Genomic DNA, 23,815 nt, shown 5'->3' with positions numbered 1-23,815 from the left:
CTGCACACCTGTCTGTGAATGTCTGCTTAACACTGGCTGTGAAGACGCCATTTGACAACTCGCTGCCATCGCTCTGTCCTTCCCTCTGCGCGTCTTTTCTGACCTTCTCTTCACCTTCGTCCTCTTCTTCAGCACGCTGCCTTTGGCCTGCCTGAGCTGGATGAGGCCGGGCTGGCCGGTTGGTGCATTCGAATGAGTTCGTATGCAGCGAAAGCACCGTTCTGTTTCATTGCAGGAGCCTTTGCCTTATCTCCTTAATGGATTATGCGAAAGGGAACAACAACAGAGGGAGGCAGAGTGAGAATGATTGGACTCCCTGCAAAGGGCCGGCTGGAAACGGACTGCAGCCACATGAATAAAACACTCTGCCTGTACATTTCCTCTGCCTGAATCACAGATGTTATTAAGAAAGAAGGCAACAGGGACAGCTTGGAGTCAAGAGTAATTTTCGCTTCTGTAGTCTTTGAATTGTGATGCACCTGCTGCCTGGTGGTGGCATAGACTTGTCTTGTGCATTCCGGCTGCAAGCCCCCAGTTGTGTGTTGCTTTGTTTTTAGACATTAGACACGATCTTTTTATTGCAGCAACTGCATGTTTTGGCAACCTTAGCTGTCAAGCAACTCAGTTAGCCAGTCAACAGTTTATATGTCGATGCACACGCCTCCCAGAGACAAACCCTGGCACACTTGCTGTGCATGGGAGCTGAAGTTTCGCCGTTGGTGCTGCTTTAAGGACTGTCTCTCCCATTTGCAGCATTCAGTGGGTGAGGCATTCCAACATTTCTTTGGGAAATGTTTTCACTAAATGTAGGTCAATATAATACCAAATAATTAATCTGTAGTGTGTTTAACGTAGCAAATATTTTGATAGCAGAGTTGTTTGTATGTTTATTCTGGTACATACTGATATTCCAAATGAAAGTAAAGCACTCCAAGGTAACACCACTGCACTTCTTTGATGGTGGAGGGTTTACTTGATTGAGCTGCCTGCTGGTAACACCAGGAGTCTCATGTTTGAAATGATATTGATCAAAGGAAAGACAGGTTGGCTTGAAACCATTTGACCTTTTGGGACTTGTAGTCCAACAGACATAATGCTGTTGATATGTTGTGCTGCCTGGGGTTAAATCCAATTAGCTTGAGCCTTTGGGTTGATTTGGGAGTAAACCTTGCTTCGGCCATAGTTTCCTTTTTGTTCTAAACATTCTATTTCTCAGTTTTAAGGTTTGCTTTCAGGAATTCTATCCCCGAGACATGCTAGTGTTTGTTTACAGTGCATGACCCGTGCCAGCTATGACGTTTAAACACGTTTTGTTATTATTTTCCCTCCTGTCAGGCCTTTTGTCCCTGATGATCCCCTGTACAGCTGCTGTATTAATGCTGACATGTCAAACAGTGAGAGCTATTATATGTCATTGTGGTTGTAAATACTGCTGCGTAACCATTGTATAAGAAACATGTTTTTCTTCATATATCCTCACAGTCTAGACAGTTATACAACATAATATACAATATAACGGAAAAGTCCCTCTGGTAGGACCACAAAGTCTCCCGGAGACTATAAGGCCCCCTTTGTTCTGTTGCTTTAAGGAGTAACCTGCAATAGTCCGGCCTGCTGCTTCTTTTAATGTCGGTTGTGAAAGTGTGGTTGCTGTTTGTGAGGATGATTGTGCTGCGACTGGATTGACAACAGTTGTGAATGACTGATTGTGTTTCCTATGATGTCGTGCAGGTTGCTCGGTGCTGTGGTCTGATTCAGAAGTAACTTAATGTCACAACAGCTGGAGCTCCTTGTGGGCATCTTTTAAATCGAGTCATCTGTGGTTTTGGCAAGATGTGTGCACTATAGCCTACAGTTAAATCGCTCAATGGGCTACATGTTTTGGCCAGATGTTGTGGTGCTCACACCTTTGTTGGGATAATCTTTGGCTTTGGGTTTATACAGGTAACACAAAGGATTTTACCCCGTAGTGTTTTCCCAGGTTTATCTCTGACCCTCTATGTGAGACTTTGCAGAGCTCCGGTTCTTTTTGTTATTTGTGCACAGTAGGAGATGAGGAATCCAGTTCAAGCCTTTTCTGCCAAACAGTTCTGTGTGTTCCATAAGTACTCCAGAGGAAAAAAAAGCATTTGTGAGAGCAATAGCCTTCGGGGGTTGCGCCAAATGAAAATGCTTTTTTTTCTAAACCCCCCACACCTCACTCAAGAAGTGTTTGCTTGTTTTCTGTTACTATTCTCTCTCTCTCTCTCTCTCTCTCACTCTCTCTTTCTCTCTCTCTCTCTCTCTCTCTCTCTCTCTCTCTCTCTCTCTCTCTCTCTCTCTCTCTCTCTCTCTCTCTCTCTCGTTTTTTACCTTTGATTTGAACTCTGACATCCAAGTCTGCCCCAGGATGTCTGTCACAAACTGCAGTCCAACGTTGTGACAATGCTTTTTTTCTTCCCGTGCCTTTTATGACCTTCTTTTCTTCCTCTTTCTGTTCTTTTTTTCTGTTTTTTCCCTTTCAAGGTCTGGCGCACCTGACGTTAAACGACCAAGGTATGGGTTCATTCCTTTTATTTTGGTTCTGGTTTTTTAGAGGAATTGACTCAGCCTCTTCCCCCCCAACCCTTCGAAGCTGCCGCTTTCCCTCACAATTCCCCCCTCTGCCTTTCACCTCTCGGTGCCATGTCCCGCCATCTCTTCCCAAATCCTCCCTTGCCTTTTTTTTTTTTTTTAACTCTTTGCAACATCCTCCCCTGTTGCTGCCCCCTACTTCCTCTCCTTCCACATCTCCTCATTTCTTTTTTGGTTGTGCCTCCTGCTTCTCCTCCCTCTCCCCTCCGCCATGTCTTCGTGCTTCTCTGTGACCTCCACCAATGTGTGTCCCACCCCTTGTCCTGTCCTATGGCTAACGTCCTGGACCTTCACCTCTGACCACCTTTGACCCCGACGACCTGATCCCGGGGCTGAAGGTAAAACTTTTCTGCTATCCCTTGTGCTTGGGTTTAAACAGAAAGTAAAAAAAAGAGTGAAACAAACTGCTGATTCAACTGGAAATGTGTTTGTTGGTCAAAGTTACAAAAGTGAAATGTGTCCACACTTCCATTCACTGACACTTCAAGGTGAAAGTGTTCTCGAATGTGCAGAGTTTCTCTTCACCACTCTGCTGACATTCACATTGTTTGGCATTCTGATTTAAAGGGCTACAGGTTACGTTCTCAATCTTATTCAACCAAATCATATGTGTCGGTGTTTTTACGAGAAAATGTGTGTCGAATTGTTTTGATGTTGCTATGTACACCGGATGTTATTCTTGATGCTATGTTGTGTACATTCTACACCACAGCTGTTTAATCTTTGCCACACCACACCGCTCTCTATCCCTCACTTTATTCTGAGGGATCAAAGTTCTCCTCATTCACTGACCTTTGTCTACCTCTGACCTCCTCGTGAGGACTGTCCATGGGGGAAAAAATCAAAGTTCACGAGAAAGAAAGGAAGTGAACAAGTGCAGCAGCCAGTGAATGTTCTCACCTTCACTGGTGTGTTCATAGCTTCCTCTCTTTTATCATCATAGTCTTTCATTCACACAGACCCATTTTCTCTGACTCAGCTCTTCCCTCTGTAACACTGATTACGCTCAAGTCGTTTCTCCATCATCTCAATATACCGAACAATTGATGGAAAAGCTCAGGTTTCACTGGTAAGTTCAAACAGAGACTCGCCTTTGTGTTAAAAAACAACACTGCCTTAATTAACCCAATAACCGCCTCCAAAGGCACCTCAATCTGTTTGTTCATTTGATGGGTTTTAGCTTCATACAAAGTGAAGCGAAACATGCAGTTAAATCAGCACTTATTAGTTAATTGTCATTGTAGGTTATGTAGAAATTAAATGACTGCAGCAGCAGGATCAAAGTCAACTTTTGGGCGTCTGTGGCTCAGTGGTAGAGCAGGGTCATCCTTCAATCAGAGGATCGGCGGTTCGATCCCCAGCTCCGCTAGTCCGTGTCAATGTGTCCTTGTGCAAGGCACTTAACCCCAAATTGCTCCCGTAGGTGTGTGAATGGGTGTGTGTGTTAGAGTCCTGATGGGCAGGTGGCACTTTGCATGGTAGCCCCTGCCAGCAGTGTATGAATGGGTGTGAATGGGTGAATGATGACATGTAGTGTTAAAGCACTTTGAGTGGTCGGAAGACTAGAAAAGGTCTATACAAGTACATCCATTTAACTGTAGCGTCCATCATTAGACTCCAGACATATGTGCTCAATGGTTTGCAGTGAGAATATAAATTAGATCTTAAAATCCAAAGGTGGCAGTTCTAACAATGCAGGTGAAGTGTTGCAGGCCATACGTTTTCATCATCATAACCTGTGCATTACTTAAAAGATGTTTTAGACAATATCACTTACTACTAACATAACATATGCACCATAGCAGTGTATCTATTCTTAAAGATTCACACCAGATCCATGCTTTCCTTTGATACAGTAATACTGTCAGTGTGTCTGGGAGCTTCATGCCAACCATGAACAGTAGCTTATTAACACCAAACAGTAAATAACACAGAAGTGTGGCCTTGTTATCAATAACACACATAGTGTTCTTCACTTAGTTGATTATTCAATGAACTCAAAAAATTAAATCTACAAACATTTTGATGAGTTAATTAATGTTTCAATCAAAAATACACAACGTTTAATGATTCCAGCGTCAAATGTGAGGATTTGCTGCCTTCATTTTTTGGGAGTTTTGTACTGTTGAATAGATAAACACATTTTAAACCATCACCTTTGGTTCTGAATAAAATAATGATTGTTTTTAATGTTTTATAAAAAAGCCAAAAGCTTAATTTATTTATCAAGAAAATAATGTTCAGATTAAGTGGCACAACCCTGAAGAATAGTGGAATATTACATGTGTTAAGTTAGCTTGCATGGCACGTATACTGGTACACTGAGGTCAGTTTGTTACTCAGGTATTTAAGCTAAAACATCTGAACCAGTCATTGCTCCTATATGGTGGAATATATACCTCTATCTCCAGCAGAAGAATTCTGACTTTAATCTCTTCATATCTATGCATCCTTTATAAGATCTCCCACAACCTGCTGCCATTTCACTCTGATCTTTGTCTGTTGTCCAATCCCTGACTGATTACTTCAGCCACTTGCTTGGAGCAAGATGAGCACAAACAAAGAAAATGGAACATACCAGAGGAATGGGCAGTCTCCCATCATCTCCCCTGAGACCGAAAGTTACGAACGTAACTACGGTTCTATGAATCCTGGATGACCGCCAGAGGCAGTGCTTAACACTGAATGTATTCCGTCTCGCGCATGCGCAGGTCGAATATTTATATCAACAAAGTCACGTGTGACCTCGGATGACCACCGTCATCTATAAGTTCCGGTGTCATCCTGAGCTCAGTCCTATGGAATCTTCTCGCGAGTTCACGGGATTCCGAGTGACCAAGAACTCTGGCGGTCATCCAGGATTCATAGAACCGTAGTTACGTTCGTAACTTTCGTTCTATTTCATCCTTACTGACCGCCAGAGGCAGTGCTTAACACTGGATGACTTATACCAAAAGAGTCACGAGGAAGCACAGTAACTACCCCTTATAGCTCCGGCAGAGAAAATTGGCCAAGAACCCTCCCCAGTGGGTGAGGGTCGGCAACGTTAACTCTGTAGTGTTTGGTGAATGTGCTCGGTGATGCCCATGAGGCCGCTGCACATGTATCCCCCACAGGCACACCACTCAGGCTTGCCCTCGGTGTGGAGACACTCTTGGTAGTGACCCTTCACCCCGGATGGCCGAGCGCAGCCGCTCGCCTTGCATGTATCGGCAATGGCCTCCACTATCCAGTGGGACAGGTGCCGTTTTTCCTTTTTTTCTTAAAAAGGAGCACAGCCCTTCTTAGGCTCACCATAACTGACTATGCAGGCGGTGGCTTCCATATAAGCTCTGAGGGCCCACACTGGGCACAGCAGCCTTGACCTCTCCTCTCCCGATGGGGGAGGGGGGGGTCAACTTTGCCAGCTGGATAGGCCGGTTTATATGTGAACGTATCCACCCCCTTGGGAGAAACACTGCCTTAGGCCAGAAAGTGACACCCAAGCCATCTGAGTTCCACCTCAGACATGATTCTTCCACTGATAGGGCATGCAGCTCGCCCCCACATTGAGCTGAATTGACAGCAAGGAGAAAACCGTCTTGCTGATAGCCATCTAGGCTCCGCCTGTGCCAGGGGTTCAAAAGGACAAGCATAAGCTGTCCAGTACCAAGGGTAGGTCCCGTGCAGGGGAGACCGGCCCTTATCCAGGAGGGACTGTAGAAACTCAGTACAGCAGGCACGGGGCGCTGTACTGGGACCTTGTTCTGAGCCGCACACTAGTCGGAGAACAGCTTCCACCTGTTTCTTGTACTGCAGGCAGGTAGACCGCGCACTGGCATTCAGAATAGTCCGTCAGACTGGTTCTATGCAGCCACTCAGCATCCGGTCGGGCCCTCCCGTGACCCCTAATTGAAGGCGGCAGGGATTGGAATGCCAAATCCGACCCTCTAGTTGCGACAGGAGATCCCTCCTGTCGGGGAAGAACTCTGACAAGCTTACAGCAAAAGCAGAGGGAATGGTGGAAAGGCATAAAGAAGATCCTCTGGCCACGTGTGAGCCAGGGCATCTTGACCCAGAGGGCTGGTCCTCCGTCAGGGAGACCCAGTGGGGGCAGTGGGTCGACACGTCTGGATGCAGCCGCCACTCTCCCGGTGGAGGCTTGTAACGGAACAGGAAAACCACAACTTGTTCCATTCTCCTGGTGGGTACATTGCCCCCAGGCTGGTCAGGCGGGGGGCCTCCCAAGTCAGAAGGCCACGGTGATCCCCGTAGCAACTTCTGCAGATCTGGTGCCCCATCGATAGTTCATGGGAAACCACAGCAGAGGTGCTGTCCACCGGACAAGCACATGCTTTCCCTTCAAACATGGAAGGAAGTGCTCGAGCGCTAGCTCTAGAACATGGACCTGCGGTCTTTCAGCAGACAACTGCCCCCAGGCTGTCCTGTTCTGTCACCCTGCACCCCGCCTTGAGAGGCAGGTATCTGTTGTGACAATCTCCTGGTGGAATGGAACCGAGCCCCTGGCTCGGTTCCTGGGACACTGTTCGCCAGATATGCACTCCCTCCATGGGGATAGTGAATAGATGAATAGACACTGTTTCGATAATATTATTGCCCTGTATCTGTGCCACTTGGCATCCAAGTGAAGGCTGTTCAGCCATCCGCACTGGGGCGACAGACAGGCCCTCATAGGGCCACACTAATGAAGGTTATGCTCTGAGAAGGGCTCAGGTAGCTCCTCTCCATGTTCACCTTGAGCCATGCTCCATGCCCACCGGGCCACGTGAGAGAAGGCGAGCAGTGTCCTGTGGCGCCTGAAGCCGGGACGGCGCCTAGGTCAGCCAGTCTAAGTACGGCCGTATGTTCACGCCCTGCGATTGCAGGGGGAAAGGACAGCAGTAACACACTGTGGACACCCCTGGGGAGATGGGAGAGTCCGAATGGAAGCACCCAGGCCTGAAAGTTGTGGTGATGCACCATGGGAACAGGCGTCGATAGACGTGAACCACTCTCCCTTGGAAATCCGCTGATGGGAGAAAGAACCCCGACAGCCGGCCTGGAGACATCTCCTGGCACCCCTGCCGGGGGGGACGGGGACGTAAGTAGGGTTGTATAGGTAGCGGTCCGGCCTCTCAGCAGGACGCCGAGGCCTGTTGCGGCTACTAGGGTAAGCTGGAGGCTGAGAAAACGGCCTTGTGGGCCAAAAATGGGACCCCTAGGTCTGGGGGTGCAGGCATGTCCCTGCAAAGACCAGAGAACTGCTGCCTGGTCTGGCTAGCTCTAACAGTCCGCTGAAGCGCCTGTACAGCAGCTGACTCGAACAGCTCACCAGGCTCCACTGGGACAGTATGGAGGGTCCTCCTACATGTCTCAGATAGGGGTGACTGCGCCAGCCAAACCTGGCGGCGAGTCTGAACCAGGGTGGACATCATACATCCACGTTCCCTCGATATGAGCGCAAACGCCTGCAATGAAGCATCACTGAGCAGAAGCGTCGAAGTAGCCCGCTGCAGAGAATCTGCGAGGGAAAGCATGAGGTGGGAGAGGGAGTTGTCGATACGGTGCACAGCGCTGCTGTATCCTAAGCCCTGGATAGCAGGTCATCTTTGACCCGACATTGGGTCGAGGGCACCTGGCATCGGGCCTCAGAGTCTCCTCAGGGGAAACTGATGGACGCCATAGTCGTCTAACTGGCTGGCATACGTGCAAGGCCAGATTTTCCACCTCCTGCATGGTCTGATGTAAGGCGGGAGAGAGCCCTGGTGTCTCCACCATGCACGCAACTCCCTCAGATATTCCTCGGAGGGAGGAACAGAAAAGGTGGTGAGGGCGGGAAGGTGCCGAAGAAGGCACTCACAGGTGGATGTTCCAGCTGCTGTGTATGCCCGGCGTGCAAGCGCCATACAAATGACCAGGGTAGGTTGGTCTGGATTCAGCTGCCCTGACAGGGGGAGGTAGACCTCCCGCATCAGGTGTTCCACTTCGGCCAGCCTAGCAGACCTTACTGCTCAAGGCGTGATGCCGCAGGTCCTGCCTGGGTTCTCCCTGCTAGGGCAAGAGGTCAGGGCCGTCCTCCGGCTGAAGAGGAGCTATACAGGTCCTACAGCCGGGAGAGTTTAACATGGCCGCGATTCTGGTGGAACCCTTGTCCCACTAGTTTATGCGGAATTCCAAATCAGTCCGAGCGGGAGCGCTCTGCTGAATGTTGAGAGAACAGGCAGGGGGCAGTCAGTGGCGAGTGATCCTTCGGACACTCTTCCCTTGGCCAGCCGCTGCGGATATTGGTGACCCACCAGTTAGCCTGAGCGAGAGCACTCTGCAACTGTGGAAACAGGTCAGGCAAAGTCCTTATAGTGAGAGGGGCGAGGACACTATCTAAGCCCACTCTCTTCACTAAGATAGTTGCTGCAGATATTAGTGTCCCCCCAGTTAGCTTGAGCGAGAGCACTCTGTTACCGTAAAAAACGGACAAAACAGAACACAGTCCGTACAGTGAGAGGGGAGCGAGGACACTCTTCACTAAGATAGTTGCTGCCGATATTGGTGTCCCACCAGTTAGCTTGAGCGAGAGCACTCTGCCACTGTGGAAACAGGTCAGGCAAAGTCCTTATAGTGAGAGGGGCGAGGACACTCTTCACTAAACTAGTTGCTGCAGATATTGGTGTCCCACCAGTTAGCTTGAGCGAGAGCACTCTGCCACCGTGGAAACAGGCCAGGCAAGTCCTTATAGTGAGAGGGGAGCGAGGACACTCTTCACTAAGCTAGTTGCTGCAGATATTGGTGTCCCACCAGTTAGCTTGAGCGAGAGCACTCTGCTACTGTGAAAAACGGACAAAAAGAACACAGTCCTTACAGTGAGAGGGGAGCGAGGACACTCTTCACTAAGACAGCTGCTGCAGATATTGGTGTCCCACCAGTTAGCTTGAGCGAGAGCACTCTGCCACTGTGGAACAGGTCAGGAAACAGTTCTCATAGTGAGAGGGGAGCGAGGACACTCTTCACTCGGATAGTTGCTGCAGATATTGGTGCCCCACCAGTTAGCTTGAGCGAGAGCACTCTGCTACTGTGAAAACGGACAAAAAAAACCACAGTCCTTACAGTGCGAGGACACTCTCCACTTGGACAGGTGCTGTAACTCTTGGTGTGCTACCAGTTAGCCTGAGCGAGGGCACTCTGCTAACTGATATCCGCTACCGATATGTCCATAATGTTTACAACAATCAATGGACACACCGAGTATTAGCTTAGTCTAGTTAGCCGGAGCGAACTCGACAGCCGTAATGCGTAAAAACCATCAATGGGCACAACCTCAATGTTGATTTAGTATAACTAGCATTCACCGAGTTAGCCTGAGCGAGCACATCCCGCTAACTGTGATCGTTGTAATGCTACAAAGTTGATGGCCACAGCCCCAGTACCAGCTTTGTTTATCTAGTTTCCCACTGAGTTAACCTGAGCGAGGACGCTCTGTTAACTGTGACAGCTGTAAGGATACAAAGTTGATGGCTACAGCCCCAGTATCAGCTTTGTTTAGCTAGTGTCCCACTGAGTTAACCTGAGCGAGGACGCTCTGTTAACTGTGACAGCTCTGTTAACTGTGACAGCCGTAAGGATACAAAGTTGATGGACGCAGTCCCAGTATCAGCTTTGTTGAGCTAGTTTCCCACTGAGTTAACCTGAGCGGGGACGCTCTGTTAACTGTGACAGCCGTAAGGATACAAAGTTGATGGCTACAGCCCCAGTATCAGCTTTGTTTAGCTAGTTTCCCACTGAGTTAACCTGAACAGGGACGCTCTGTTAACTGTGACAGCCGTAAGGATACAAAGTTGATGGACGCAGTCCCAGTATCAGCTTTGTTTAGCTAGTTTCCCACTGAGTTAACCTGAGCGAGGACGCTCTGTTAACTGTGACAGCTCTGTTAACTGTGACAGCCGTAAGGATACAAAGTTGATGGACGCAGTCCCAGTATCAGCTTTGTTTAGCTAGTTTCCCACTGAGTTAACCTGAGCGAGGACGCTCTGTTAACTGTGACAGCTCTGTTAACTGTGACAGCCGTAAGGATACAAAGTTGATGGCTACAGCCCCAGTATCAGCTCTGTTTAGCTAGTTTCCCACTGAGTTAACCTGAGCGGGGACGCTCTGTTAACTGTGACAGCCGTAAGGTTTACAAAGTTGATGGACGCAGTCCCAGCTAGCATCCAAGTTAGCCTGAGTGAAGACACTGCTAACTGCGAATTACGTCAGATGTAAAGATTAAATCTCCATGTACACAACGCCAATGCGGACTAGTGTCTCACAAAGTTTGCCTGAGCAGGAACACTCTGCTAACTGTGATAGCCGTAACACTGTGAAGGGCGGGCCGACAGCGTAATTTCTACGCTCTCGTTAGCGCGCCACTCGATTACTCGAGCGGAAGCGCTCTGCCAACCGTGGAACAAACAACTGTTATAGAAAACAATGTTAATCGATCTTACCGATTGCTGTCATCACGACTTAGCTGACCCTTATCAGACTGGTGACGACCGATGATAGGGGCGTCCACCAGTCCGGGGCTCGATGTCCGAACGGCGAACACACCGTTCCCTCCGAAGAGGGACAGCTCGTCGCAGCCTTTGGAGGGCGAGAGAACCGCAACTCCGACCGGTAGTCACAAGGCTACAGCGACGAGCTCTAATATGTCTTGATCGTAGACACATCCTTGTTTAAGCTACCATGGTAGCTAACCTGCGACGCGAGAAGAAAAAAGGACTGAGCTCAGGATGACACCGGAACTTATAGATGACGGTGGTCATCCGAGGTCACACGTGACTTTGTTGATATAAATATTCGACCTGCGCATGCGCGAGACGGAATACATTCAGTGTTAAGCACTGCCTCTGGCGGTCAGTAAGGATGAAATAGAAACGCACTGATCTCAACTTCAGACGCTTACGCTCTGATGCACCATGTCCAGGGCATAGATGTGCTTCTCCTGCCCCCCCCCCCCCCCCCCCTCCCACAAGCAGCATTATCTAAACTTGAAAGGATGCTGAAACTGGAAATAATGTAACTTTCCTTTCGCAAAGGCCGAGTGAGAGGGTTGAGATTGTGGAAGTTAAGTTATCTATCACATAAACAGCTGATCTGTGCATGTCTCTGACTGCAACCCCACTATCTGTCTTGTACATTACTTTCTCAAAAACAGTTGTGTAATAAATGAAAGACAAAACTCCAAATGGGTCACAGGCATTTAGGGGAGGTGTAATGAATAGTTTATAAGGAAATAACATCAAACAACTGCTGTACGGACACAAATATGTATTAATTTTATTATGTTTTCTCATCAGGGCTAACCCATTCTAATTAAATTCAGGATACATACAGTAGCTTAATAACCCGGGGGATGGATGCTGTATTATCAGAGTTCAAAGTAAAGTAGCTGCTTATGCAAGTTTCATCAAACTGTGCCTCGCAAGCCATTTGTATTGATCAGCCTGTAGCCAGAATTAATACAGCGTTTGTTCCCAATGGACAGGCCAAAGCATCTTAAAGGAGAAAAAAATCAATAAACCTATTTGGCAAAGGCAAGAACGTGTGACATGTTAGCGAGTTAGCTGATTTTAGGGTTTAGTTACCCCTCAGCTATCCAGGCGTCAACTTTCCTAAAAAACAGTTTGTTTTTGTGCACATGTATGTGTCCGTGCGTGTCAGGACAGACATGTTTCCAACACACAGGAAAAGGCTTTTGGTCAATGTTAACGATCAGAGGCGGAGGCCTCAGCCGTCACATAACCAGGCCAAGGAAATCAATGTCAGTCTCTTCTCAAGCCCAAGGCTGTCCTTCACAGCTGTAGGAAGGACAAACCCCAGGCTTCAGTCACTGCTGATCTCTATCTGCCCGTCTGGAAGACTGCTGCCAACCCCACACATCGAGACGCAGAGCGTGAATCTCTGCACAGTAATCATCACTATCCAAAGGAAATAATAAACATCACCCTGAATGTTCACATTTGCACAACATGTTATACGATCATTTCAATTGACAAATGCAAAAAGGCGTTATCAGGCCACCAACAAGCCTTACTACACACTCTTAAATATGAATCTTGACATAACCTTATCCTGGCAGTGGAGAAACGGACCAAGACAACACACAAGATGGACGACACACATTTTCATGCAAAAGAATATGGATGAAGCAAATGCATTAAATTGCTTCAAAAATACTTCCTCGTATTTTTTTTGAAAGTTTTAAATGGAGATGATCTCAATTTCTGATACTATTGAGAGAAAAATATTAATATTTTGCTTATGCAAACATATCGATTTTGATCAGAAGACACTGTTAGACGCAAAGTAGTCTGGTCGCTTTGTATTTATCCATCTGAAAAAGGAGACGAGATGATGTTTCAGACTGTGAAGCTATCTGGGCTTACTAACTAGTAGTTAATAACTCCTAACTTCTAGGGTTAGACAAATTGACCTTTTTGGGAGTTATTAGCCAAAACATGTACTTATTGTATTGTTACACTGGGACTTATTTTCTTCCCTGAACAGAACAGTGCTAAGTCAACTATTGCACACCCCTTGACACCCCATGCATAATTTGTTTCAAAGAAAAAACACGTTAATATACAGAAACACTTCCAAAAGTGCTTTTCTAGTCAGAGACCAGGCATGGCAGTCCCTAAGGAATGTGCACACATGTGCATCGTTTAAATACGTCATGTATATTTTTTATCACTTGAAATTTAAAGACGCGGACTGCAAAGCCATCCAAAGTCATTGTTATATGGAACGGATATATTGTAATATATACAATATACATTAGTGTCAGCAATCGCGTTTCTATTTGTCTTTCCATTCCTGCAGGCACACTAACTAAAGCTTTGTAGATAATATTACTTTGGTCATCATGCACAGCCTAATAATAATTTACAGTTCAACAGTGATCAGTAACAATCCAGTGTATGTGTAGTTCATATGTCTCATAAAACTCAATGAATAGCAACACCAACTGTCTGGTTATATTGTGCAGTGTTTACCATACTGAAAGCTGATGTCGATGTAGCCTATTTCCTTACAGCAGTCTCCAAGCCGTTCACTTGCCGCTCTAACCAGCGGCCCTGAAGGTGTTTCAGCTTTTAACAAACTAATTAAGGCGTCCTTAAATAATTAAAACCGCCGTTTCTAATAATAGAACAATTGGGCAAGTTAATCGCTCTAAATTGCCAACATTTCCGCCCCCATGGCTTCGGAACTGCAGATGCTTTTGAACATGGACCATTTGCTATCTATGTGAATGGAGTCCCCCACCGCCACCAACACCTTTTTAGGAGAGGCCAGCACGACACATACTGGGAATCAAATTAACCGGGCCCTGGGAGATTGTCTTCGTGGCAGGTTTAATGTAGATCTCCTTGAAGATACTGCGGGGAAAATTAAGGGAATATGCAGCCCGATCTGTATCTAACCTCCAATGTAATAGACTAGGTCCAGGTCAAGATAGCCATCTCTGTCTGAGCTCACGGAGGGTTTACAGAGTCCACGTGCCACAGAGAGCAGTGAAGCTCGCTGTGAAGCCACAGAACTCGCACTGCTTGCTTTGTTTTCTTCCATATCCTGTATCATTTTATCAGACCACTACTTGCCTTTAATTATATAGTTGACATCAGAATTGTATCTCCTGAAACAAATATGAAACAGTTGGATTCATTTAACAGATTATAACGAGTAAAACACTGTTCCTTTGGAGCTTTTCTGTCCCCAGTCCGAGTCATTGAGTATTGAGTATCTGCCGATACTGAGTCCTGATCCTTCTGTCACATCTTTTACAAAATGACGAACCCTCTGTCATCATTTTGGCCTTGTTGCTGTGTCGAGAAAATGTTCTCTCCCTTAAAACGTTTCCTCTATTTGTTTTGTTGCTGCGGTTCAGCCTTTGCTTGAGTTACTTCAATGAACCGTCATGAGCTCTCCTCTGCTGTCTGCCTGTGCTGTTCACAGTGAAACACCATGCACCATAGATGACGGCAAATTGCAGGAGACTCTCACGCTGAGCTGAAATGAAAGGAATGTACATAAATAAGTTAGATAACATTAATGCACTCTCTCATACTGCATTGATGGCCATTTACGGTGCGTGGTGTTTGGCTGTGGGTCAGGCCTGAGCTGCTGCTCTTACACACACTAACGGGGCTCAGCGGAGTGGAGGAGAGACGGACAGCGGAGAGGTGGAGAGTCGACCACGGCTGCACTCGTTGTGTTGCTGGGCATGAAAGCTTCGTGAGTAAAACACCTGTGTGACAGCTGACGTAAATTGACAGATTGGATTGGGCTCAATAAAGCCAATACTGATCAGTAAAAAGTGCTTTGATCGACCCCAATACCGATCTAGACCGGATCAGGACATCCCTACGTGCACTTCAACTGATATGTGACAGTTTAATCAAAGTTGTCACAAGTGTGCATGACTTTACTGTGTTAGCTAAGTTTATCATATTTGGGTTTCATATACCAAATGTCATTGAAGATGCATTCATTAACACATTGAACAATAATAGATATTTTTTACCTTGGATTACTGATATTTAGTGCAAAATTTAAAAAAAGACCAGAACCTGTGTTTCACATATGATGTTGCATTGCCAGCCTTGCGTATCTCGTGCGATATTTATTTATTCGTTTTCAGATATACATGTCGTCAAATGATCGCTGCTCTTGTAAACTGATCAACATGTGTTTGTCCACCGTATAGCAGCCTTTCACCCACTGGCCTTCATAATTCAACTCTACTGAATATAGACATGAGCGATGAAATCTCTTTCTCGACTAAGCTGAAACTACCAATGTTTATGGCTTGACATGTTGGCAGAGATACGGTTTCAAACCAAACAGTGTTTTATTTGAACAATTGCACAGCAGTGAGGATAATGGCATACATACAAAATATTGTAGTTGGTTCAATATTAAAGCCGCTGAAAAATGTGCCACAAAGATGATTAGAGTGATATAGCAAACATACATCTGTTGACACGCCAGTTACTCAATGCAACAAAATATACATAATGTTCTGAACATTGAAATGATATCAAAATGATGCTATGTCCTTTTGATTCATAATTAGAAATGTTTGGTTCTTAAATAATACATACAACAAACTAAACCCTGCACGTACAGTGAACATACACAATCCAGACAAAAAGTGGAACTTCATTTGAATAATGAATAAGTCCTCTGAGATAATCATACGTTAAGGGAAAAGGAAAACTCACATTCTCTTTTAAGCAACATTTTTCTTCAGTCAATTGTCTTATTGAGGGACCCATCTGTGGTGCTGTTAGTCATCCTGTCACATTCTCCCAACTATTAAAGCTATTTCAGACAGCGAGTGGTTACCCCGACGCCTCCCGCCCCTACGCCTCCCGCCCCTACGCCTCCCGCCCCTACGCCTCCCGACCCTACGCCTCACGACCCTACGCCTCCCGGCCCTACGCCTCCCGGCCCTACGCCTCCCGACCCTACGCCTCCCGCCCCTACGCCTCCCGACCCTACGCCTCCCGCCCCTACGCCTCCCGCCCCTACGCCTCCCGCCCCTACGCCTCCCGCCCCTACGCCTCCCGACCCTACGCCTCACGGCCCTACGCCTCCCGGCCCTACGCCTCACGGCCCTACGCCTCCCGGCCCTACGCCTCCCGACCCTACGCCTCCCGCCCCTACGCCTCCCGCCCCTACGCCTCCCGACCCTACGCCTCCCGACCCTACGCCTCCCGCCCCTACGCCTCCCGCCCCTACGCCTCCCGCCCCTACGCCTCCCGACCCTACGCCTCACGGCCCTACGCCTCCCGGCCCTACGCCTCACGGCCCTACGCCTCCCGGCCCTACGCCTCCCGCCCCTACGCCTCCCGCCCCTACGCCTCCCGCCCCTACGCCTCCCGCCCCTACGCCTCCCGCCCCTACGCCTCACGGCCCTACGCCTCCCGGCCCTACGCCTCCCGACCCTACGCCTCCCGCCCCTACGCCTCCCGCCCCTACGCCTCCCGACCCTACGCCTCCCGACCCTACGCCTCCCGACCCTACGCCTCCCGCCCCTACGCCTCCCGCCCCTACGCCTCCCGCCCCTACGCCTCCTGACCCTACGCCTCACGACCCTACGCCAACCGCCCCTACGCCAACCGCCCCTACGCCTCCCGCCCTTACGCCTCCCGCCCCTACGCCTCCCGCCCCTACGCCTCCCGCCCCTACGCCTCCCGCCCCTACGCCTCCCGCCCCTACGCCTCCCGCCCCTACGCCTCCTGACCCTACGCCTCACGACCCTACGCCTCCCGCCCCTACGCCAACCGCCCCTACGCCTCCCGCCCTTACGCCTCCCGCCCTTACGCCTCCCGCCCCTACGCCTCCCGCCCCTACGCCTCCCGCCCCTACGCCTCCCGCCCTTACGCCAACCGCCCCTACGCCTCCCGGCCCTACGCCTCCCGCCCTTACGCCTCCCGCCCCTACGCCTCCCGCCCCTACGCCTCCCGCCCCTACGCCTCCCGACCCAACGCCTCCCGCCCCTACGCCTCCCGCCCCTACGCCTCCCGACCCTACGCCTCACGACGCTACGCCTCCCGCCCCTACGCCTCCCGACCCAACGCCTCCCGCCCCTACGCCTCCCGCCCCTACGCCTCCCGACCCTACGCCTCCCGCCCCTACGCCTCCCGCCCCTACGCCTCCCGACCCAACGCCTCCCGCCCCTACGCCTCCCGACCCTACGCCTCCCGCCCCTACGCCTCCCGACCCAACGCCTCCCGCCCCTACGCCTCCCGACCCAACGCCTCCCGCCCCTACGCCTCCCGCCCCTACGCCTCCCGACCCAACGCCTCCCGACCCTACGCCTCCCGACCCTACGCCTCCCGCCCCTACGCCTCCCGCCCCTACGCCTCCCGCCCCTACGCCTCCCGACCCTACGCCTCCCGCCCCTACGCCTCCCGCCCCTACGCCTCCCGACTCTACGCGTCCCGCCCCTACGCCTCCCGACCCTACGCCTCCCGACCCTACGCCTCCCGCCCCTACGCCTCACGACCCGATTTGATCTGAAGTGATAATTCAATCACAATAATCGTGTTATTATTAAAATAGTGCTATTTGTAAGAGTTTAGACAAACAATGCATTATTGCGTTGCTTTTGTTGTTAAAGCTTATCATTATGCTGTGAAACCAATATCAGTTCAGCAAAGCCATCACTAAAAAGTTGATGTCCTGCTTTAGCCAAAGGGAACATGAACCTCTCAGGAAAGCTTGAATTAACATTTAGGTAAAACAAGAAACAACATTCATCTGAGGCTTTGAATAAAACCTAATTTCATCTTAAACCAGGTATAAGGTGCTACACAACTCATTCACACAGCATGACGTCGTCTAGTTTAAAATGTCATCCTCATTGTACATCCCAAGGGATGATCGTTCAACATTTGTCTGTGACCTCTTCCACCCTACTCAGCAGCCTGGGCATGGTGGACTGTCTGGCTTGAAGCCTGCGAGGCTGCTGCAGAGACATTAGGCCGGGATGACAGAAGTCCTCACACAGGCAGGAATTTCTCCTGACACAGCAGCAGGCTCAAAGGGAAAGAGCTCTACAGCAGCCTGGATCTGCTGCACATAGTCCCCACAGCCATACAGAGAAGAGCCTGGGATGAGTAGATCTACTGTGGCTACAGCACATCAGTGCTGCTGTACGAAACTAAAACGGTTATACTGACTTTCCTGCTTCATGCAGCAGATGTGAAAGAGAGCTTATCATAGCCAAAATAAAAACGCATAAAATAGGAGTTTGATGCCCGTAAAGCCATTTAAAGACATGCATTAAAGTCCCTTTATGATACTGATTGGACTTAAGAAATTGCAGTCTAACACTGCCCACCAAATAATATCCGCAATATCAGAATCCTTTTGTTGAGGTTAACGATGTATGAGTCAATCCCTGTTAATGGGGTAGTGACAATCATGAGGCTGATGCTGATTGACATGGCTGGACTGAGGCTACTCTGCCTGACCTTCAGTGGTTTCCTCGGGTGAAGCGAATGACAGAGTTTGAGGTGTGTGACAGTCCCAGTCCCTCTGCACCCCCCCCCCCTCTCCGAGATTGATCGGAGGTCCGCATCGTGTTTCCCAGGCTAGTCACGCCTCGCTATTGGCAGGCTCACTTAGAGAAACTGACAGGTCACATCATACACACAGCAGACTCCCACTCTAGAGGGGAATGGATGCACATTGCTTCTCACACATATGGACACACACAACAAAGTCCCTTACTATAGCTGTTCCCTTTTAGACTTTTAAACCACACACTACCCGTCTGTGGTGTGTGTGTGTGTGTGTGCGCTGTCTCACCAATGAAAAAACTCAATCCAAGTGCTCTTTTGTTGAATGTATTTGATTTTGTTTTTGTCCCCTTTTTGAGATAAAAATCATTCATAACACGGTTTCCAAGAACAATGCCAGCAGAAACCTAAATGGCTCATGCAACATAGCAGAAAATAAAGATGAATCACACACAAGCCGATCCAAAGAAGTGCAGAATCATAATGTTAGAAGTCTGACTTCATCATAGCTTGACAAAGCGGTACAAAATGAAGAGGATCAGGAAAAGCGAGGCTTCCATCGGTGAGATGCATTGTAGGAATACAGATCTAGCAGTCTAACAACAACCTTTAGAGCAGCGAAACGCTTGACAGTTAAAGGTGAAATGCATCAGTGGACCATAGACATGGCATATACATGTCTGGCTGAAGGTGTTATTCACAAACAGGATGTAAATAGTGTGGATTGGCTCTTTAATCTCTACCTGTAAAGCTCTGCTGGCCCCCTTCGACACGAAGCTCCACTCGGAGTTCCCTCTGGATGTCTGAGTTCCTCACCCTACCTCTAAGGCTGAGCCCTCTCTCCCTACGAAGGAAGCTCAATTCAGCCGCTTGTATCCGTCATCTCATTCTTTCAGTCACTACCCAAAGCTCACGACCACAGGTGAGGGTCAGAACGGAGATGGATTGTTAAATTGAGTGCTTTGCCTCCCGGCTCAGCTCCCCGGTAGGCGGATTAATTACACAGTTTAATGTTAACCACGGCGGTGTGAAATAAAGTTTTACTGCTATCTACCAATATCCAGGAGCCGATCTCTGGTAATGTTACATTGTTAACAACTAATCCGTGTTTAAATTGACATGTTACACTATGATGCGTTCAGGCTCCGTTCAGTGAAAATTAGTATTGGTTAAGTGTTCACGCGTTATCTCGGAAAATGTAGTTTTGGTGAGAAACTTGAATAAATCCAGTTGTATGAAGGATATATTTTCACTGCAATATAAAATAGAAGTATGACCTGTTTAACCTGAGCTCTAAGCAGCTTATAATACAGCATTAAAACTACGAATGATAAGTTGTTTTAATTGATACAAATTGTCTTTTATTTCCTTATTTGAAGTGTGTGTTTTTATGAGGGGAAAACACTAAGTCAAAGGAAAACATTTATAACTTTTGATTTAGCTTTTGGTTTACAGACTTCAGAGTGGTTGAAATTATATTTAGCCTGGAGCCTTGTAGACCAGCTGCTCTAATCAAACAACAATATGGATCATCAATGGTCAGCAATTAGTCTCGGCAGCAAAATGGGATCTCTAAAAGTTATACGTACGAACCGTGAGTTGTATGATCTGTTGCACCACCGAACAGCCTTTAACTCGTTTAACTCGTGAATAACACGTTGAGATACTTGAACTCCCTCGCACGGAGCAGCGACTAACTCCTAACCTGAAGGGGAAAATCCATCGTTGTCGGCAGAGAACCATAGCCTCAGACTTGTAGGTCCTGACTCACTTCGCAAACCGCCCCAATGCTCAGCCAACGAGCAGTGTTGACAGAGTAGTCGGACCTTTCATGCCCCGTTCCACGATACCGAGGTTGTCAGGACCCTCTGACGTATTAGTCTTGATGTTGTAGATTTTCCTCCTTTGGACAGCAAGATCCTGCGACACACTGTCTTCATCGCTACTCAGTCACTTGCCAAGAATGACTGGGAGAAATGTAGTTATGATTGTATTTTGAGATTTGATCTGCTTACTTCATCATCTTTTAAAAGTTGATCCGTAGATTCCTCGAACACAGAATACCAACTTCTCTGGTCGCGTTGACCCTAGGATTGCTTGTGGCGTGAAATTGCAAAAGTAATTAGCATTAAAGTGCACGGTGTACAAGTCATCCATTCACCTACAACCTGTCAACGCTGCACTTTTTAACAATAGGTGGCTTATACTACTGTTGAATAAACCATAAACATAAAACCCCATCACGGATCCTTGATGTGCTGTCTCAGGAACCGGCCTAATGAAACACTTTGTCATTACTGAGGTTTCCCAGATAACAGACATTGCATAGCAAATAAACCCCCATAAACCCACAACATTTAACTTTGTATTTGCGTGGATTAAACAAGCAAGACATGACAGGATAATCAGTGAGCTCTCGATGGGTTGGTCGGCACATTTTGTGTCCTTTGGACGGAGCCAGACTAGCTGTTCCCGCCTGTTCTCAGTCTTGATACAGAGTGTTTCAGTCGTGGCGTATGAGTGGCAGCTGGTGCTAAACTACTCAGATGTTCAAAGTTCCTAAAGGACAGAACACAGTACACTGGAGGGAGCAAGGTTCTAAATGTAAAACACATATTATGTAGTACACTATGAGTGGATTCGATCGGTTGCTAATCACACAAGCGTTGAGGGTTTTGGTGTGCAGTCACCGTGTAACAGAATCAGTGATGTCAAAGCACTACTTAGCAAGCCTCAAACCTGTGCCTTCGGTAGTGAGTGACATGTATATTCATGGACACTTTAATTACATGCACCTCCACAATCTAATGCAATTCAATCCAACTCTTCTGCTATAAAGTCTGCTTTCATGATGGCTGTAATTACAGTTTTTCTGACACTGTAATGGAAGTGTTGATAAAGTATATTTCTTTTAGCATTGAGGTCATTACTGTTGCTATTTGACTGGACTGTTTTGAGGGGGTTCAGAAGCCTGGGAGTGTATTCATCCAGCTTACACATGAACTTTACCGCTCACCGTAGTGATTCTGTGAAACTCATCCTGGATCAGAAAGACAAATAATCAAACCAACATTAAAGACTCACATTTTACAAGTGTTCATCATTTTAAGACCTCCTTTCACAAACGCATCTTGGTCTAATCTGTCAGCATGAGTGGTGACCGCTGTTTCAAAGTAAACTACGATACCCTGACAAAGGTAAATTCATACAGTGTACTTGGGAAAGTAGCAACTGTCACATTGAGCCAACTGCGTTTTTAGTCCTTGCCATGTTTTTAATTGAATCAAAAATGCTGAATCCCTCAATTTTTAATTACAGCGCAGTAAAGTTGGTGGGTTTGGTCGGTTGCAGAACGCAAAAAAATGTTTAACTCCAGGTTATGAACTACATTTAAGCTACTAATAATTAAACAGGTCTTATCTCTGGGGAAATAGCAGTCCTTGTTTCTGATATGTGTTGCAGGTGATATTGATGTCCATGTGACCTCTCAATAGGCTATTTATTTTTATAGATATTATTAACCCAATCACATTTTTTACAGTGTACATATTTTCCCAAAATATATCTTTATATGTACGATCCAGTGGTGTATAGTAACGAAGTACAAATACTTCGTTACTATACTTAAGTAGTTTTTTTGGGTATCTGTACTTTACTTTACTACTTATATTTCTGTTGACTTTTACTTCACTACATTTTGCAAAGAAAACTGATACTTTTACTCTGATACATTTCCCCTGAAACCTTCGTTACTCGCTACAAAATCAAATCTATCTTTAGAAACAAAATGAATCACGAGAGCAGCGTCGGGGACTGTGGTGGAACACAGACTGCAAGCAAGCAGGTTTGTTGAATCAGTGGTCCTAGCAGCAAGTTAAATCATTGGTTAATCACGTTAATGCACAATTGCAAACACGTGCTCTCAAAGCCGCGGTGTTTTGATTCCCAGTGATGCCCAGGATGCTACATGCTATAAGCTAGCGAGCGACTACATGAGTGGAATTCCACACAGGCCGGGTGGGATGAGGAGAGGTGGATGGGTCAAACTAACACTGGTGTTTCCTCCAGGAGGCCGCAGTTTGTGCCGTGTGTGAAACGAGAAGCCAATGTTGATTTATCTGTGACGTAACTTCCGTACTTAAGCAACGCCACTTCCGTAGATATTTTAACGCAAACCACGATCTTTTCCTAAACCTAACTAAGTAGTTTCATCGCCTAAACCTCAGTTGTTTCCTGTGAAGATGGAAGTTTATTTTGAAAAGACAGTATGCATGTAACAAGTGTTGGGGATTTACCCTCGGGCAAAAGCCCACCGTATAATCTGACTCCAAAAGACTACACCTTCAGAAGGACCCCGCGCAGATCGTTTGATTGGAATTACATTCGATGAACAGAAGGCGGCAGACAATCTATAAGTATTAACAATTTAATAAGTCAAGCATCAAAGCATAAAAAACATAGATCTATTGTTTCACAAAACATAAGAATTGATGAAGTATCCCGAGCAACAGACAGAAAGTCAGGGCTCGGTCCACGCATCTCTCCTCTCAGTGTTTTGTGAGCCCCGTTCTATCTGTTCACTGATTCTTTATTCATTCTCATGAGGAGTCGACCTCGTCCTGCACAGGGACGAGTTATCTTCACACACACACGCACGCCAGGGTTGGGGCCACTGTGTGTGGGAGTCCAGTCGTTCTCAGGGACAGCGAAGGTGCTGTTCCTGCAGGTTGCTACACAATATCTCACGGACTAGCCCGCTTCACAACACATCTATTACGAGTTGAAGCTAAACCACCTGTGTGTCAGAGCGTCTTCTTTGTACGGGAAGCGCGTGAGTGCCTCACCCGGAGATTCAAACCTTTGCTCTATGACACACGCAACACTATTGCAAATGAGCACACACATAATACTTATACGTTTAATGCCTGTAAATACCGTTAGCATATTTCTACACAAGCGAAAACAGACTCATGTTGCTGGACTTTCGCAGGAAAAACACACGAAAAATGAGGAGTAACTTTTCATAAGGTATCAATAAAACGGGGATGAATTTATATCATTGTATAAAGAGAGTGACATGAGAAGATCAATCTCATGTCTGCCAGTTAAATCAGCTACAATCACTCTTTTAAAGTGATTAGTGACTCGTCTAAAACATT

General features: G+C 47.4%; 1 protein-coding gene across 1 annotated transcript in view; it reads left to right on the top strand.

Moving 5' to 3' along the window:
* Positions 1 to 23,815, top strand: part of nrxn2b (neurexin 2b) — a 569,330-nt gene that overhangs the window by 93,549 nt on the left and 451,966 nt on the right. Inside the window, exon 2 of the mRNA XM_079295191.1 lies at positions 2,506 to 2,535. Coding sequence (XP_079151317.1) covers positions 2,506 to 2,535 — 30 coding nt within the window. The remainder of the gene's footprint in view (positions 1 to 2,505; positions 2,536 to 23,815) is intronic.

The sequence above is a fragment of the Melanostigma gelatinosum genome (assembly GCF_949748355.1).
Source record: "Melanostigma gelatinosum genome assembly, chromosome: 23".
Classification (NCBI taxonomy): Eukaryota; Metazoa; Chordata; class Actinopteri; order Perciformes; family Zoarcidae; genus Melanostigma; species Melanostigma gelatinosum.
Note: the sequence above shows the minus strand (reverse complement) of the source record. Positions and strands in the feature narration are given on the sequence as shown.